The 19701-nt window shown below is 41.4% G+C and overlaps 1 protein-coding gene across 3 annotated transcripts in view; it reads right to left on the bottom strand.

Moving 5' to 3' along the window:
* Positions 1–19701, bottom strand: part of lmtk2 (lemur tyrosine kinase 2) — a 105915-nt gene that overhangs the window by 35791 nt on the left and 50423 nt on the right. For all 3 annotated transcript variants that reach the window (XM_069905613.1, XM_069905614.1, XM_069905612.1), the window contains exon 7: positions 7407–7543. In XM_069905613.1, the coding sequence (XP_069761714.1) occupies positions 7407–7543 (137 nt within the window). The remainder of the gene's footprint in view (positions 1–7406; positions 7544–19701) is intronic.

The following is a 19701-nucleotide window of genomic DNA, read 5'->3' as shown; positions in this document are numbered from 1 at the left end:
CCAAAGTGAGAGCAAGAACACCGTGCTTTTTAACAAAAAAGAGCTCGACAGTACAGAAGAGTCTCCTGAGTGGGATATGTCAAACCAAGAAATCATAGAGTTAATATGGGGATGGATATTCAGGAGTGAGAAAAATCAGCTATTTCCTCAGCATGGGAAGTCTTTGAAAATCTCTACTCGAGTTTAGGGCTATGGAGGCTCAGCCATGAAGTATATTTAAAACTGAGAATGATAAATGCTGAGATATTAAGGGAATATAGGGATAGTTATAGAAAGAGGTGCTCAGAAAAGAGATCAGCCATAATCATATTGAGTACAAGCACCAAGAATGGCAAACACCAGCTTCTAATTCTTAAATTATTATGAGGTAAATCTTTTGATTTATTGAGCCATCATAACCAACTTAAAGAATCAGCATCCCCCCTTCCCCCCCCTCCATCTTTTCCCAGATGGTTGAAGTCATCTGATGTGCAAGTTAATTTATAGTGCCATCTTGTGGCACAGGTGTGTGCTGCATAACTCAAGTGAAATTCATTTAGCCATATTTGTCCATTCACGTGCAAAAGTTAGGTGAATGGTCTAAATGGCGAGCAGTCAGAATTCCATCAGGTGGTTTAGAGCAGGGGATGGCCAGCCTTTTAATTTAGACATTCAACACAGTAACAGGCCAGGGCCTATGAGTACGTACCAGGGGTGTAGGTTAATTGGGTAGCATGGACTTGTGGGCCAAAATGGCCTGTTACCATGCTGTATGTCTAAATTAAAAATTAAAAGGTTGCCCACCCCTGGTTTAGAGAGAGAGAGAGAGAGAGAGAGAGAGATAGGCTGGCACCTGCCCTAGTTCATCACTAACAACTAATAATGCAGAACAAGGGAGTGGGGCTAAATTTTGAAGATGACATGAGGGGATTGCAAAGGGATATAGATAAACAAATGGAGAATGTGGGGAAAATGTTCATCCTACTTGGGAAAAAAAAGTGTATTATTTAAGTTATATGAAAATGCAGAGCTCTTGAGATGCAGAGGAAGTTTGGAGGCCTAATGCACAATTCACAAAAGGCCAGAATGCAGATACTTCATCAAGAATCCCAACATCTCATTTATAGCAAAGGAAATTCGATTCAGACACATGAAGGTTATGCTTGAACTATATAGGGCTCTCCAGGGATTGCACATGGAGGTTATGCTTCAACTATATAGGGCTCTGCAGGGACTGCACATGAAGGTTATGCTTGAACTATATAGGGCTCTGCAAGGACTGCACATGGAGGTTATGCTTGAACTATATAGGGCTCTGCAGGGACTGCACATGGAGGTTATGCTTGAACTATATAGGGCTCTGCAGGGACTGCACATGAAGGTTATGCTTGAACTAGATAGGGCTCTGCACATGAAGGTTATGCTTGAACTATATAGGGCTCTCCAGGGATTGCACATGGAGGTTATGCTTGAACTATATAGAGCTCTGCAGGGACTGCACATGGAGGTTATGCTTGAACTATATAGGGCTCTGCAGGGACTGCACATGAAGGTTATGCTTGAACTATATAGGGCTCTTCAAGGACTGCACATGGAGGTTATGATTGAACTATATAGGGTTCTGCAGGAACTGCACATGAAGGTTATGCTTGAACTAGATAGGGCTCTGCACATGAAGGTTATGCTTGAACTATATAGGGCTCTCCAGGGATTGCACATGGAGGTTATGCTTGAACTATATAGGACTCTGCAGGGACTGCACGTGGAGTAAACTGTACAGTCAGTATCGGTTACAAAGAAGATAGCAAATGCATTAGAATCTGTCCGGTTCAACAACGCTTCATTAGATTAAGAGCAGGAATGAGCATAGAGTGTCAGTCATCCTGCACGCAACATGCACTTAAGCCTAACTCACCCAAGTTGGAACTCTCATCTTGTCCCATTTGCCTACATTTAGCGTGCATCCTTCTAAACTCTACCTATCCATAACTTTATCAAAATGTCTTTTGATGGGGCACAATGCTTTTTGAAGGGTAGTCAAGGCAGGCTTGTTTTTGGAGTTTAGAAAAGTGAGAGGAGACTTGAAGGAAATAAAAAATCCTGAGGGACCTTAAGTACATGAATGTGGAGAAATAGTTTCCTCTTGCAGAATGAACCAAAATGAGCAGTCTTTGTTTAAAAATAAACATTAGCTCTTCCTTTAAGGAAGATTTCAGGAGATGAAATTTCTTTTGAGGTTAATGTTTTAGAAATTCTCTCCCTAAAAAAGTATGGAAAGCAGAGTACTTAAAATTTTTTTAAGACAAATGTAGGTGAATTCTTAATAAGCAAAGGCTTTCTAGGGTAGATAATAATTAAAAGCAGATATTTAGGATGCTGGAATCCACAGGAACTCAAGGGTCAGGCAGCATCTGTGGAGGCAAAAGGATGGAGACCCTGCAGCAAGTCAAGTTGAATGGTTCGGACTTTATTTTTACACAACAGCAAAACAAAATTGATCAACTTGCTCAGGTTGAGTCTTTCCAGTTACCTAGAGTATCTAAACACGCTTGGCACCTCATGGTTTCATCACCCCCAATTTTAAGATTCCAGCCATGTCATTTTTCCTCTCTCACCATTATACACATCAATCAACTTCAAGACCTCTGAAGGATTAGCAACAGAGCTAACATGTAATTAATTAAATGAGAAATATGGCATTATTTAGCTGTAACCTTAAGGAATAGATTTCAAGCTCAACTTATTTAACATTACAGGCAGTAAAGCAGAGACCAAGCCTAGTCTGACAGCTGAGAGGGGAACAAGTTCAACTTACATTAATCTTCACACACTGCAATTGTTTGCTCGATAGGTTGATTTTTAGATCTAAAGCAGCTTTTAAATGCACTGCATAAATATTCTGTAAACAAATAATGATGTGAAGTAGATATCACACCTATGTACCGCCCTGTAAAAATATTAAAACCTGCTTGTTTAGAATACATTCTTCTCATAAATGTAATACTCTTTAATCTACAAGTGAAATGGGCTGTTAGATTTTAAATTACAGATCAAATGGCCTAACCACGTGCTCCATAGATGAATAAATAGACACAATTCTTTTCAAAAAGAAATTTAATAACAAAACATCCAAGTCTGGGAGTGGATATAAGAAAATCTTGCTATAAGTCACCAACCTCATCAGTAATTGGTCAATGCGCAGGGACACTGCTGTTTTTAATTCATCACCAACAACAAAATCACTGATGCTGGAGCTTTTCAACATACTCAAACAGCAGCAGGATATTGCTACCAGAAATGAACATTCACTGTGGCAAACTGGAGACACACAGGAGTCTACAGATGCTGGAATCTAAAGCTAAACACAATCCTGGAGAAATTCAGCAGGTCAAGTAGCATCAGTGGGAAAAACAAAGGTTGACAATTCAAGCCTAAACCCTTTATTGAGACTGGTTAAATGTAGTACAGAAGCCAGTGCAACGAGTGGGAGAGTTGGAGAGACACACTGTATGGGATAGAAGAACCAGAAAGAGGTGGAAGATGACATACAAGTGATCAGAGGACAAAGGTCACCAGTGCTGGAATCTGATAAAAGACGGTGAGAATGGTGGTGTCAACAGAGACGCACTTGTCTGTGTGTGGGGAATACGTGTTTTTTCTCTAGTTTAAGACGGGCTTCCCTCTGGCAGTGGAGAAGGCCCAAGGCAGACAGATCAGCATGGGAGAGTTGAAATGCCATGCAACTGGGCGCTCAGGATAATGGACATGGCATAGTGCTCTGCAATACTATCCCAAGTCTGCATTAGGTCTTACCAATGTAGAAAAGGTCGCCTGATGGGTCCATTGTTTCCACCTGCTCTTCCCTCACCGAACATGTCTCCTCACATCTTGACTCCACCCCCTCACCTCTTATCCAATGCCTTCCCATATACGTGTGGGATACCTCTTATATCCTTCTGTCTGGCAGAACCTGTTCTCTCCCTAAATAACTTTCCTCTTTACATTTAGACATCCAGCATGGTAACAGGCCATTTTGGTCCACAAGCCTATGCCACCCAATTAACCTACAACCCCAGTACATTTCAAACGGTGGGAGGAAACCAGAGTCTCCGGAGGAAACCTACACAGACGTGGGGAGAACGTACACACTCCTTGCAGACAGCGCGGGATTCAAACTCCGGTCCCGATCGCAGGCACTGTAACAGCATTGCGCTGGCTGCTCATCTAACAAGTGCTGCCTTCTCATTTCCTTCAAATCAAAAGTGTGGCCATGGGTCCTAGCTATGTCTTCTTGTCTTTCAGTTGGCCACGTAGAACGATCTTTATTCCAGCAACTTTTTTTCCCATCGCATTGAAGACTGCACTGGGGCTGCTTCCTGCACCCATGCATAACTTGTCAATTTTAATCAACTTTGGTACCAACCTTCATCCCACTCAAATCCACTTGGACAATTTCTGACACTTCTCTCCCCTTTCTATGCCTCTGTTTGCATCTAACAAGCTACATTTTGACATTTACTCCACATCCACTGACTCCCACAGTTACCTTGACTACACCTCCTCCCACCCTCCTGTAAGGACACCATCCTTTTCTCCCAGTTTCACTGCTATTCACAAGATGAGGCCTTCCTTTACAGGACATCTGAAATGTACTTTTTACCAGCAACACTGTCTCCTCTCTACCGTGCACTCTCTTGGACTTCCTCCGCTCTTATCCCATCCTCATTCCAAATAGCACAGGGATGGAGTTCCTAGACCACAACCTTCACCTCACTAGCCTCCACATTCAGCAATCATTTCCACCAACCACAACTAGACCCCACCTTTGGACACATCAATCTCTTTCCACCCCTTTTGCCTTGTAGAAGGATAATACTCTCCAATTCCCTTGTCCACTCATCCCTCCCCATCCACCCTTCGGGTAAACCTGGTACTTTTCCCTGCAGCCACAGAAGCTTAACATTTGCGCTGCCTCTAACCTCATTCATTGCAGCAATCCAGTAATGTCCAACATACAGGAGTACTAGTGACCTTCCACTGCAGGTTTCAGCATCAGATGGCAAAGTAATCAAAACTACTTAGTGGGAAAGGATGCAATTGACTGTCTATTCAGCGGGAAGAGAACTGAAGCAGCATAGGAGCACGTGCACATTGGAGCTGTTTGGCTTGGCTTGGCTTCGCGGACGAAGATTTATGGAGGGGGTAAAAAGTCCACGTCAGCTGCAGGCTCGTTTGTGGCTGACCAGTCCGATGCGGGACAGGCAGACACGATTGCAGCGGTTGCAAGGGAAAATTGGTTGGTTGGGGTTGGGTGTTGGGTTTTTCCTCCTTTGCCTTTTGTCAGTGAGGTGGGCTCTGCGGTCTTCTTCAAAGGAGGCTGCTGCCCGCCAAACTGTGAGGCGCCAAGATGCACGGTTTGAGGCGTTATCAGCCCACTGGCGGTGGTCAATGTGGCAGGCACCAAGAGATTTCTTTAGGCAGTCCTTGTACCTTTTCTTTGGTGCACCTCTGTCACGGTGGCCAGTGGAGAGCTCGCCATATAATACGATCTTGGGAAGGCGATGGTCCTCCATTCTGGAGACGTGACCCATCCAGCGCAGTTGGATCTTCAGCAGCGTGGACTCGATGCTGTCGACCTCAGCCATCTCGAGTACCTCGACGTTAGGGGTGTGAGCGCTCCAATGGATGTTGAGGATGGAGCGGAGACAACGCTGGTGGAGGCGTTCTAGGAGCCGTAGGTGGTGCCAACAATGAAGACGCTGTTTACATCCGGTACCGCACGGATGGCAGTCTCTTCAATCTGAGGCGCCTGCAAGCTCACACCAAGACACAAGAGAAACTTGTCCGTGAACTACTCTTTGCAGATGATGCCGCTTTAGTTGCCCATTCAGAGCCAGCTCTTCAGCGCTTGACGTCCTGCTTTGCGGAAACTGCCAAAATGTTTGGCCTGGAAGTCAGCCTGAAGAAAACTGAGGTCCTCCATCAGCCAGCTCCCCACCATGACTACCAGCCCCCCCACATCTCCATCGGGCACACAAAACTCAAAACGGTCAACCAGTTTACCTATCTCGGCTGCACCATTTCATCAGATGCAAGGATCGACAATGAGATAGACAACAGACTCGCCAAGGCAAATAGCGCCTTTGGAAGACTACACAAAAGAGTCTGGAAAAACAACCAACTGAAAAACCTCACCGAATCATTGGAGCTGTAGATAGAAACAAATCCACAATCATCTAATTGATGTCTGGGGCAAATATTTTCACTTTTAAGTATGTCGTATTTTTTTAAAATTTAATCACTGATTTATTCAGGGATCATTTACCAAAAGAAGTCATGAACTATTTAAGCTTCTTTTAAATTTAGACATAGAGCACAGTAACAGGCCATTTCAGCCCATGCTGCTCAATTTACACCCAATTAACCTACAACCCTGGTACCTTTCGAATGGTGGGAGGAAACCAGAGGCCCCAGAGGAAACCTGCACAGACACGGGGAGAACATACAAACTCCTTACAGACAGTGCCAGATTCGAACTCTGGTCCCGATTACTGGTGCTGTAAAAGCGTTGCGCTAACCGCTACGCCAACCATACCACCTCAGATGATTATCAATGAAAATATGAAGTAGATTTTGAAAAAAGCATTTGCAACAAGTTAGAGAATGTTGCAACAAAGCCATCACTGACTGTACAGATGCACAAAACAGCATCAGCTGGTAACAGAGGTTCTGTTCAGCTTTGAGAGACCAATGCTAACCTTAAAACTTTGCTTTAGGACATTAATAAATCAAGTGTAAACTGATCTGGTGCATCAGACTATGTGCTCTTCATACTTTGGCAGTAGAGGCAAGAGAGAACATTTTGAGGACTTCAGTAATTTAATAGGCTGTGTCTAATTCCAATCATATTGAACAGACAAGGTTAGCTGAAGGGCAAATATCTTGGGTCCAGGTTGCAGTTCTGGCAGAAGGATTTACTGAAGTTTTTTTTAAAAAAATGTTAGTCCATATTTCTTAACCTTCTTTAGTCCCAACGACACAAGCTTCAAATCTGCCTGCAAGGCCTACATCATGAATGAAGACTTGAAGGCGATGACCACCGTTCGGAAAAAGCTGGTAGTAATCGTATGGATTCAAGCTGGGTGATACAATTATTCATGGAAAGTAGATGATCTAACCATTATTATTCAACTCACAACCTTACTTGGTGGACTGTTACATGACTAGACACCTTTGCAATATAAATATAGGTTCCCAAACTAGCAAATATTTTTGCAGTGTACACGTTAAGGTGCAACCGTTTGACTGCTCTGTGCACAAATAACTCTTTCCATTCAAATTGGAAAGATGTGACATTGGGATCTGGTATAAGCCCTATCATCCCTCTGTCAGCCCAAATGAGCCCTCTGTTCCATCTATGTACACACCTGTGCACAAAACCATGCTTGTGCAGATGAGCAAGCCCAGCAGCAATTTCACAGGCCATCCTTTGCAGTTGTAGCAGTTCTGATCCACGGGGACTTTGCTCTTGTTGCTGACTAAGCAGGTAACCCTTTATGTCACCCTGTGAATGCAGAGAGAAAAGTGCATTGTCAGTACAGATTGTACCACTTACCATTAACAAAATGCACAGCAGGGTCAACACATAATGTAGTTTTTGGAATCACCCTGCCAGTTTCTTTTCTTTAAAAGGTTTTTACACTAAAGAGGAGTGTCAGACAAGCCAAATAATATAAAGAGAAAAGTATTTTTGACTTCAGAAAGATCTGCATTAGGGAATGAAATAATTATTTTGTCCAATGTGACCTTTGCCCAGTTGAAACGGTGATTTACCCAAAAATTACCAACCCTCAATCCAGATGTGCAGAAATAGGTTTGTGTATTTCATAAAAAAGTGTGGAAAGATAAAGGTTCACTTAGGTCTTTCAACCAGTGAACACTTTTCCCATCTGTTACATTTGGATGGGTCTGCCTCATCACACCACAAGTCTACAGGTTTTAAATGTGCTATTTATACCTGCGCTGGTTGTTCTTCCCCTCTTAAACACTGCCCTCCTATACGGTATGTAACTTTGGTCATAATTAAAGGGTATATAATAAATATGTCCAGGATAATGCAATATATAATGTATTCTTTTCACTTTCAGGATCTGGGCATTTCCAGCATAACCAGCGCATTGTCCTTTCCAACTGCTGTCGAGAAGGTGGAATTCTTGAGCCACTGCATTCCTTCTGATAAAGGTATCAGTGCTAAAAACATGCCGGAAGACTTCAGCAGGTGGTGCAGTATCAGTGGGAGAACAGCAGTCAAAGCTTTGGGTCAGAACCCTTCATCAAGATCACACTGAATCCTACTAGTGTGGTTGGTTCCTACACTCAATCTTAGCCAAAAGGCCGAGAAGCGATAGAGAGGAGTTCCTACAAAAATGTCGGATTATTTTCAGGCCTCACAGTGACAGTAGGAGATCAAGAGATACAACGTGCGTTTACTCGACCTCCTATTGTCACTGAGAGACCTGCTGAGTTCCTCCAATATTTCTATGATTTTTACTGCAATCGCAGCATCTGCAGACTTTGGTATTTCAGCTCTTTGTAGAAAACCAAATATACTCAGAGTTAACGATGATCTTAAGTTCATAGATGATCACCTTTTCCTTTGTAGCTCAATAGTCTCAGGGGATCCCATTGAAATATTCTGAATGTTGAAAGGCATGGACAGAGTAGATGTAGAAAGGTTTTTTCCCTTGGTGGGAAAGTCTAGGACAAGAGGGCACAACATTTCTTTACATTTTAATGGGATTACATCCCTGAAGTTTACATATACATTAAAACTCTGATTATCCAAAATCAGATTCTCCAAAATCCCAATTTATCCAAAAAAATTTAAAATTCTGAAGAAATGAGAATATACAAATCAGAAATCCTCATTTATCCACATTTTTTTTTTCAGAACTGAAGTGACCTCACAGATTTGAAAAAAAAAATCACCCAACAACAAAATTAGAATGATTGTCCACGTTTCAGGTAACTCCCTCCCCCTCTCTTTCCATTTCTTCTTTACCTTCCCCTATTGACTTTTCTCTCCAAACTGCGTGCCACTGTCTCCCAGCCTCAAATGGTTGGAAGAATCCCTTGCCCCGGCATCATCAAGAAGTGTGGCCTCCCGGGCAAGAGCCAGACTTTGGGCTCAGTGGGGTTCACCCCCTTCCCTCCTCTACCCTCCCTCACCCCCTTCCCTCCTCAGCACAATGGAGCGCAATGAAGCTCCTGACGCTGAACTCTCCTTTCCCCAGTGTGCGTTAGGCTTGGGAGAGGATTCGGACTTGGGACTCAGGAGTCAGGAACTCGCCGACTCGCAAGTGAGTGTTCCTCCAGCCCGGAAAGCCTCCCCGGGGATCGGCAGCAGTGGTTTGTCAGTCTCAGTGTTCAGAGGCAGTGGTTGGAGCCAGCAATTTTTTTGGGGTGAGAATTAAACATTATTTTAATGCTTAAAAAGCCTTCCTTTATTGTTTGTTGTTGTTTAAATATTGATTTGCTTGTTGTTTAAACATTGATTCAAGTGATTTGCTGTTGCTACTGGGGTGTTTTTTAAAAAAATGACCAGTTATCCGAAAAAAAAACATTAATCTGACTTAGGACCGGTCCCAATCATTTCGGATAATTGGAGTTGTACTGTACATGGTTCATAGATTGCTTTAACTCAACAGCTGAGTTAGTCTGTTGACTCCATCAGAATAGACTGTGCTCAACCCTATGCTGACAAATGGTAATTAAATCACATTAGCGGTGATAGGGTCAGTATTGAAATGCACGCACTTGCTCAGGCCTTCAGTTCTTCACTGCAATTTTTTTTCCAGACAGCAACAGGTTTGAGCTATTGCCAAAAACATTTATACAAAAACATGCACTTAAAAAATATCCTGCTTGACAATAGCTCCGGCAGGACACCTTGAAGATAAACTTGCAAGAATACTCAGCAGTGAAGAAGGCAAGAGCAATGCTGGCACTCATTTCAAGAGGAATAGAGTACAAGAGAAGGGATGTGATGATGAGGCTTGATAAGGCACTGGCGAGATCTCACGGAGAGTTGTGAGCAGTTTTGGGCTCTTCATTTAAGAAAGGATGCGCTCAGAGGAGGTTCACACGGATGATTCTGGGAATGAAAGTTATCCTTCATGCTCTTGGCATGTGTTCAGTGGAATTTAGGAAAATGAAGGGGAATGTCATTGAAACATTTTGCATGTTGAAAGACATGGACAGAGTAGATGTAGAAAGGTTGTTTCCTTTGGCAGGAGAGTCGAAGAAAAGAGATCACAACTTCAGGATTGAAGGGCATCTACTTAGAAGAGATGCGGAGGAATTTCTTTAACCAAACGTTGGTGAATCTGGGGAATTTGTTGCCACAAGCACTTGTGGAGGCCAAGTCATTAGATGTATTTTAAGGAGCGATTGATAGGTTCTTGATTAGCCAGGGCATCAAAGATTATGGGGAGAAGGCCGGGCAGTGGGGCTGAATGAGAAAATGGATCAGCTCAATGAGTGGTGGGGCAGACTCGATGGGCTGAATTGCCTACATCTCATGTTAAGTCTATTTGCAAGATGCTTTGGGACTTCGATGCTACATGGAAGTATCTGTTCTTTCCAGGCATGCACAGTACTTCGTAAATACAATTTTCAAATCACTATCTATTCTGAGCTGAAAAGATACTTTCCAAGTCAACATACATCACAGGTACCAACCAATACCCAATTTTAAATCTTTGAAGGCTGTTAATACCATTTGTTAATGAAGCAGGCATACTAATGGCACCAAAAATGGCATAGCAAGAACAGTTGAGGCATCAGGTAAGTTTAAAGCATTGACTATGCGGTAATTATGTTCAAATTGTTAAATATTGAATTTATCTGCCCTATAGATTGAATTTTAAAGTTTTAGAGCTTGCAATTTAGGCAAAATTGTCAATCTAAATCCTGACTGTATGGCCACCAATGATACAGGTCCACCCTGCTTTATGAATATACTCACTTCATGCAATCCACTTTTAAGAAGAAACCTGTGTTCGTTATCAGAAAATAAAAAACACAAAATTCTGGAGAAACTCAGCAGGTCAAAGTGTCCTTTATGTAGCAAAGGTAAAAATACAGAACCAATGTTTCGAGCTAGAGCCTTTCACAAAGGTATGAGAGAGATTCCACTTTCAGGTGGAATAGCTGGGAGAATGTGGCTCCGGAGCCTGCTGCGGGTGTGCACGAAGCGACATTCAGGTGGCAGCGCTGAAGGTGCTGTTCTGACACCTGAAAGGTCCGCAGCAGGGAGAGGCGCCGCGGAGCAAACGCCGGCTCCTATTGACTGTGGCCCTAGTCCCGCCCACTTTCAGGTGCCTTGGGGGAGTGCTCAGAAGCGGAGAATACACCTACCCGAGGAAGCTTAGGCAAGTACTCCTCGGGTCAGGATTCTCTGCTTTCAGGTGGTCTCCCAACAGCCGCATTCGGATATTTTAGGCAGCTTTATGTTGGGGTATTCCCAACCAACCCCAACCAACCAATTTTCCCTTGCAACCGCTGCAATCGTGTCTGCCTGTCCCGCATCGGATTTGTCAGCCACAAACGAGCCTGCAGCTGACGTGGACTTTTTACCCCCTCCATAAATCTTCGTCCGCGAAGCCAAGCCAAAGAAGATGTTGGGGTATTCTGAACACCTGAAAGTGGTTAATGTCAGTTGGCGTCCGAATAAAGATAATCACAGAGCACCTATGGCATAGGTAGTATGTGAAAGGAAAGTTTGAAAACCACTGAAGGGTAACCAACGTTTTAGCCCTAAGCACTTTGTCAAGGTAATATTACCTGCATTTACTCCAGCACTTTTGCGTATTACTCTACAAGCACAGCATCTGCAGACTTTCCTGTTCAACTCCAACGTATTTGTAATAAACAACCAGATTTAATGACAAAATTGAAAAAACAAGAATCGATGAAGGCTGAGAATTTTGGGGATTTAAGGCAATGATTAGGAGCATCAGAGCCCTGTACACAGATTCTGTTGATTCTTTTATATTGTTAAATAAATGCTATTAATTCTAAAACTCTGCTACTAAAACTCACCCAGTATTTAGAGAATACACTAAAATTAATGTTTTAAGTCAGCACTAAAAATAAACCTAAACATTGTGCTTTGCCTGAGATAGATCAGAATTATGACAGTAAAGGCTTGTGCAAGATTGTGAACCAAAATAAAAGCTTTAATGTGGTAAAAGCAAGAATTAAATCAAAAAAGTTTGCATTATAATTTATGAAAAGAGAAAAGGCAGAGAGATGAGCTGGCAACTAATTGATTTAGTACGCATGAAGAGATAAATGACATGAATTGACTGAAGGTTTAAGATTCAAGGATAAATCTCTGTTTAGTGTTAGTAAATAAACAATAAATTACATGGATCTGGCATCTAAATGTATTAAAATATTACAAAGCGCATGTAACAGGATACATGAAACCAAAGTTTGATCAAACCACAGATGAATTCAAAGTCTAGTCACGGGTAAATTTTAAAGAACATCTTAAAGTTTAAAGGAGATGTGCAGATCAATTTTTTTAAAAACACACAGTGATAGGTACCTGGAATGGCCGTCGGAGGTAGTGGTGGAAGCAGATATGACCATTGTGTTTACAAGGCTATAGAAAGACATTACCTATATTTCCTGGGTTATTTAAAATGTGCATTCTGTTATCAAAAGGTATCTCAATCCAATAATAAATATGGAAAAGCTTCTCCCAAATTCTTTTTTTTTGAAAATTTTATTTTTGATTTTACAGATTCATGCTTTATGAACAATATAGATCAATCATCTCCTTATACAAAGCACTTTGTATCGAATCTTTTTAAAAAAAATCTCTTTCCCTCCTCCCACACCCATCCTCCCTCCCACCCCAAATTAACAAAAACATTCATTAATGAGAATAACAATGCAAATACCATTAAAGCAACAAAAAAGAGATAGAAAAAAGATTGGTGTGTGGGGGGGTGGGTGGTGCTGGCCAGGTCTCAAAGTTGTTTCCTCAATTGGTGTGAGCTGACTATCCACCGTTCCTTTTAAAGAAAGGCATTGGAAGGTTAATTACACCTGTATTCCAATGTACTGCAAGTATGGTTGCCACATCTCAACGAATGTGTCGAACTTCCTCCTCAAATCATAGGAGATTTTCTCCAGGGGAATACAGCTCTGCATTTCCACGTTCCATCATTCAGCACTCAGCTGGGAGTCAGATTTCCAGTTAATCGCTATACATTTCCTGGCCACCACCAAAGCAACGTTAACAAACTGTATTTGATACTTGGACAGTCTCAGACTCGCATTCATAATGCTTCCCCCAAATTCTTAGATTAATTACAAAATTAGTTTATTGAGGTCATGGAGCATTCAAGGAAATCAGTATATGATATTTTTTTTAACAATTATTTTGGATCAGTTAAAGGTTTTATGAATGGGAGATTCTTTTTAATAATCATTTATAAAAAACAAAGAAAATTGATTTTCCTTTCAAAGGTGTCCAATGTACACTTTTTAAATTTAAGAGTGGTACATCAGGCACTTGGAATACATGATTGGTAAATTCTTTAATTTAAATGTAGCATTTTATCTTTTGCAAGTTATATTTGACAGAAAACACGGAGAAGCAAACTTTTATATTAGCACACTGGAAGCTAGAACTATCATGGTAAAAACAGCTGAGTTTAAATATAGATATGAAAGTAGTAAAAACGAAGAACAATAAGACGACATTAGTGAAACCTCACATTTCCAATGCTTTCTTTTAAATATTTTGTATTATTGAAGTTAGAATTTGGTTATATGTGTTATTTCGGTATCAACACAATTTTTTTTTACAAGGGAATTGGTGGAAAAGGGATTGGTAGGGAAATAGTAATAGATGGAATAGGATAGCACTGGTCAACAATACCAATTCAACATTTTAATAGATATATTTCAAAGGTTCAATCATAATAGAGGTACAACTCCAATTATATGAAACAATCGGGACCAGGCTTATGTCGGATAAACATTTTTTTCAGAAAACTCATCAATTTTTAAAAAAAGCAGCCCAGTAGCAATAGAAAATCACTTATCAATAGTTAAAGAACATCAAACAACAAGGGAAAGTGTTTTTAAGCATTAAAACACGTTTACTGGTAATTCTCACCAAAAAAAGGCCGCCAATCACCGAGACCTCCCAACTGCTGCCGCTGATCCCCGGGGAGGCTTCCCAGGCTGGTGGAACACTCACTGGCGATTCAGCAGGTTCCTGTCTCCTGGTCGCCATAGCTCACGACAGTGACGCCTGACTCCGAATCCTCCCCTAGGCCTAGGGGAGTCTGGTGTGCCTGTGCGGTAGTAGGCTGAGGAGAAGGTTTTGAGTAGGCATTGAGAGCTCCGGTATGCCAAGGGAGGGAGGGAAGGGGATGCCACTGAGCTTAAGGTCTCGCTCCTGCCCAGAAGCCACTCTCCTTGATAACGCCAGGTCAAGGGATTCTTGCATCTGCTTGCGGCTGGGAGACAGTGGCATGCAGTTTGAGAGGAAGAGTTGGAGAGAAAGTCAACAGGGGTAGGTAAAGAGGAAATGGAAAGAGAGGGGGAAGGAGTTACCTGAAACGAGGACAATCGTCGTTCTAACTTTATGTTGAGTGCATTTTTATCCCAACCTGAGGTCAGTTCAACTCCAAAAAAAAAAAATTTCTACCATTCTGCTGAACAATTATACATTTTAGTTCAAAGAGAATCACATTCAGCCCAAAACTCAAACCATTTCTCAAATTTTCAGCACAAATAAAACATCACATCTGTTTAATAGTTTTTCAGTAAAGATGGAGGTCAGTGTAATTTAACCTATCACCATCTTCACTGTCCATTCATACCTCTGGACAGAACAAATATTCATTGTCACACTACGCTGAAGGTCAACACTTACTGCCATCTTTAACTGCACTCAAGGTCCTGAATCTCTGGAGTGCTTCTGGCAAATATATATAATCAGGCAATGAAATCCAGGATTCAGATTCCATGCAATGAAGGAACAGGGTTACATTTCCAAATGAGAATGGTTTGTCACTTGGGGAATCCACAGAACCAGCTACCCTCGACTTTCTTGGTTGGTTAAGGCCAGATGTTTAGGAAGTGGTGTTGAAGTCATGCTAGTAAGGAACTGCTTTGTATTTTGTAGCTGGAAAACTCTTGTGTGATGATGACAGTGGGTGGGAATAAATGTACAAAGAAATAAGAAGGAACTCAGCAGGTCGAGAACATGGAGGCAAAGGAATAATTTATTTTCTGTTCCATGTGTTGAGGATGACGTCCATCAAATGCACTGCTTTATCCTGGGAAGAGCTTCCTGAGTATTTCAGGAACTAAAGTCCAATGGGTAAGTAAAGAATATTCCAGCAAGTTCTCACCTGTGCTTTGTAGATGATGGAAAGGATATGAGCAAGGGGGTTTTGCGGGGGGGGGGGGGGGGGGGGTGGGTAGAAAAGAGGGTCAGGAAGTGACCATTCACAATAATTTTTGCTTTTAAATAAACAGATGCATAAGCATCCAATTGAGTTTCCAGTCAATGACGACTTCTTAGATGTTAATGATAAAGTCATTGAATGTTATGGGCAGATGACTAGATGATGCCTAACTCTTTTAAGGAATAAATGCTCCTTGCCACATATTATCCAATAACTGAATTATGGATAGGTCTTGGTGCATGAAGGGATAGACTGCTTCATTTACTCTAGGGCTGCAAATGGAATTTAACACTAATCACCAATGAACATCACCCTCCAAATAAAAGGCTGCTCTAACAATGTAAATGATTTTTTTTTCTATTCTACCTTGGGGTTCTTGAACGTTTAAGAAAAACAAACAGCCAAATGGCATTATACAAAATAAACACGTGACATCTATCCAAACTATCCAGTATTATAGAGCCTTGACCAATTGTTAAAATTGATTAAAATTAAATAAGCACATAAGCAATTGTTAACATCCTTCAGCTTGCCCTAGGTGGCAGTCTTCAGCTTGCATTGAGAACCTGTCACTCAGCAAAACAGCAACTGGTGTACTGCAGTACACACTAAATGGGAAGGCTTACATGTTGGAACAAAATGCACCGAGTCAGGAGGTTCCTCTTACAGAAGTCCTCATTTACAGTTCAGAATCAATTGCTTGACTATCTTCATGCTAAAAAAAAAACACGAAGTCTGCTCATGTTTTGTTATTTCTCAAACCGTTTCCTCCCTTTCAAAATTGAATTCAGGCTTTCAGTTCCATTTTTTAATTAAAATATTGCCATGCTGCACTCGCCTCGTTTGGTAGAGCTGCTACTCTCGCCTTGACACGACCAAAACAAAAACAGCCAGCTATAAATCTTGTCAACTTCAAAGCATTGACTGAGCAATCAAAACCAATTCAGCATTCACTGGAGTGAGAGTTTGTTCCTTTAAGTTAGACTGAAGTATATATTTATGTGTCACTTTAAATAACTGGTGCACCTTGCGGTTAGTTCGCCAATCATGCAACATGCAATCTCAGGCAACCGGAAAATTCACTTATCCAGCATCTACCAATCCCCATCGGTGCTAGGTACCAGGGGTTTTACTATGTAAAAAAAATGTACAACAGAAGGTGCGCCAGCATTCTGATACAACTATTCAATTAGTCCTCTTTGCTCAAACTTTCACATTTATCTTCAGGACTTATCTAATCTATCAGTAAAATATTTCTACTGATTCTATTTTTCAGACAGCTTTTACAGATCTTAACATACTGCATTTAATTTTTCATTTCCCTTGGCTTTATTGCAGACTCGATTTATGCGAACAGAAATATTTTTTACATTAGGTTCAGTTTCCATAAGCATCCATCTTGTTCTGAAAGATGTGCACCCTTTGTGCCACAAGGTGTATGTTGAATTGTGAATCTGAGCAGAGCATAATAGCTTCATCAACATTTTCTACCATAGGCCTCTATGGTGGCAGTGCCTTAAGTCTGAAATACAACATTCTGACAAATGACTTATCAGATGTCTCAATAAGTTCTTGCCAACTTAAAGACCTCTGGTTAAGAATTTTTGAATTTTAAAATTACAGTGAAACCCCTAGTATCTGGCACCTCTGGGTATTGTCAGATGCAGTTGTTTGAGACTCACTCTTACAATGCACAACTAATATACCTGCATTCAGAATCAACAGTTTAAACTACAAAAGACAAAGAAAACTATACCGAACTTCCACTAACCAAACTTTACTTGCATGAAATCTTAAAGCATAAGGGTCATGGAACGGATGGAGATTAAGAAGGAAGAGGGGCTTGCTGCCTTACATCAAATAAAGGTAGATAAATCACCCAGGCCGGGTATGATATTCCCTCAGACCTTGAGGGAGACTAGTGTAGAATTTCAGGGGCCCTTGTGGGTAAATTAAAATGTCCTTAGCCACAGGTGAGGTGCCCAGAGGATTGGAGGGTAGTTCATCTTGTCCCGTTGTTTAAAAAAGGTTCCAAAAATAAACCACGCAATTATAGGCTGATGAGCCTGACGTCAGCGGTAGGTAAATTACTGGAAGAAGTTAGAGAGATAGGATACATAAGTATTTGGACAGTCATGGACTGATTAAGGATAGTCAGCATGGCTATTTAACGCATCTTGTAGAGTTTTTTTGAAGAGGCTACCATGTCTTTAGTAAAGCCTTTGAGAATGTCCCACATGGGAGACTAGTTTAGAAGGTTCAGACACTAGGTTTTCAAGGATAGGTTGCAAATTAGATTCATAATTGGCTGTGTGGGGAGAAAACCGAGTGGTGGTGGATGGGAGCTTCTCAGATTGGAGGCCTGTACCTAGTGGTGGGCCTCAGGGATCTGTATTGGGACAATTGTTATTTGTTGTACTAGATGATAATCTGGTAAATTGGATCAGCAAGTTCACTGATGACACAAAGATAGGAGGCTTTGTGGACAGCAAGGAAGATTTTCAAAGTTTGCAGAGGGATCAGGACCAAATGGGAGAATGGGCCAAAAAATAAAGGCAGATGGAGTTTAATGCAGACAAGTGTGAGGTGATGCATTTTGGAAGAGAAAACCAAGGGAGGACATACACAGTAAATAATAGGGGATTGAGGCGTGTGGAGGAGCAGAGAGATCTGAGAATACAGATACATTGTTCCCTGAAAGTGGCATCGCAGGTGGACAGATTTGTAAAGAGAGCTTTGGCATCTTAGCCTTTTTAAATCAAAGTATTGAGTATAGGAGTTGGGATGCTATGTTGAAGTTGTTAAAAAACCAAACAGAATTTTGGTCAAATTTGGAATATTGTGTGCAGTTCTGGTCACCTAACTACAGGAAGGTTATCAATAAGAGTGAAAGAGTGCAAAGATTTCCTAAGCAATTTGCCGGGTCTTCAGGAGTTACAGGGAAAGATTAAACAGTTCACTTATGTGAATAAATTTCTCCTCACATTTCTCTTCCTTGGAGCGAATAAGAATGACAGAGGTTTACAAGATAATGAGAGGAAATAGACAGAGTGGATATGAGTAGGCTTTTAACACCACTTAGATGGGGGGAGATAAATACAAGAGGTCATAGTTTTAAACCGAAAGGGGAAAGGTTCTTCACTCAGAGTGGTGGGAGTATGGAATGAGCTGCCATCTGGTGTGGTGAATGCGGGCTCAATCTCGAGTTTTAATTGGATAGATACATGGATGCGAGCAGTCTGGAGGATTATAGAATGGAGCAGGTCAATGGAACTTGCAGACTAGAAGGGCAAAATGACCTGTATTCTGTGCTCTAGTGTTTGTTCTATGGTTCTATGGACAGAGGATTGTAGTGGAGAGTTGTTATTCAGATTGGAGGTCTAAGACCACAGGTGTGTCAGGGATTGGCTCTGGGTCAAGTGCTCATTATCATCCGCATTTGTGACAAATATATTTTATATTATATATAAATATGTTTTTAAAGAAGCTAGATTGTGGGGGGGGGGTTAAGAGTGTAGGTCACAAATACCACAAAACAGATCTCATTTGAAATGCAAGAGCTTTGCTGAAAGTGAGGCATTGAGGCACCGAGAGCCTTTGCAAAGACAATAAAAACTATTTTGGAAATGCTTTGCTAAGGAACTTCAAAAGCTGGTGTAAATGGATTATTGTTTTGAAAGCAACAGATGAACAGGCTCATAAAATTGGGTCCAGTGCCGCAATCGGTCTGGTTGCAGTTTGCGGTTCTAATGTGGTTTTGCAAACAGAGAGAAAAAAGACCAAACAGGCTTTCTCTAAGAGAGAGACAGAGAGAATTCAGTTCAAGTTCTGCAGTGGCTTTTGGAAGCTGGCAGCTTGTTGAAACTTCATTTTGAAAAGTGGTTGTGAGATCTGAGTTCAGCTTGTTGAAAACCCTTTTGCTTCTTACAAGAGGAAATGGCTAGCTAGAGTGTTTCACGGGAAACACTTGGAAGAAGAGGTTATTATTTGGAAAACCCTGATGGACCAAGTTTCTTCGGCAAGATACTGAAGTGACTGATGGAAGTAAATCAGTTTGCGTGTGTGTCCAGTGAGCAACAAATCTCTCTGAAACTGACAAGAACCTTCCTGAGCGATAGCCATTTAAGCACCAGCACTTGGTTAAAATTCATAAATGTTAAATTCTTTGCACAGTATAAGAATTGCCTGATACTGGTACACTTGGAGGAGTGAGAAATGAGAT

This window comes from Narcine bancroftii, chromosome 12 (assembly GCF_036971445.1).
Source record: "Narcine bancroftii isolate sNarBan1 chromosome 12, sNarBan1.hap1, whole genome shotgun sequence".
NCBI lineage: Eukaryota > Metazoa > Chordata > Chondrichthyes > Torpediniformes > Narcinidae > Narcine > Narcine bancroftii.
The sequence above is the reverse complement of the archived record's forward strand: the minus strand, read 5'-3'. Positions and strand labels throughout refer to the sequence as shown.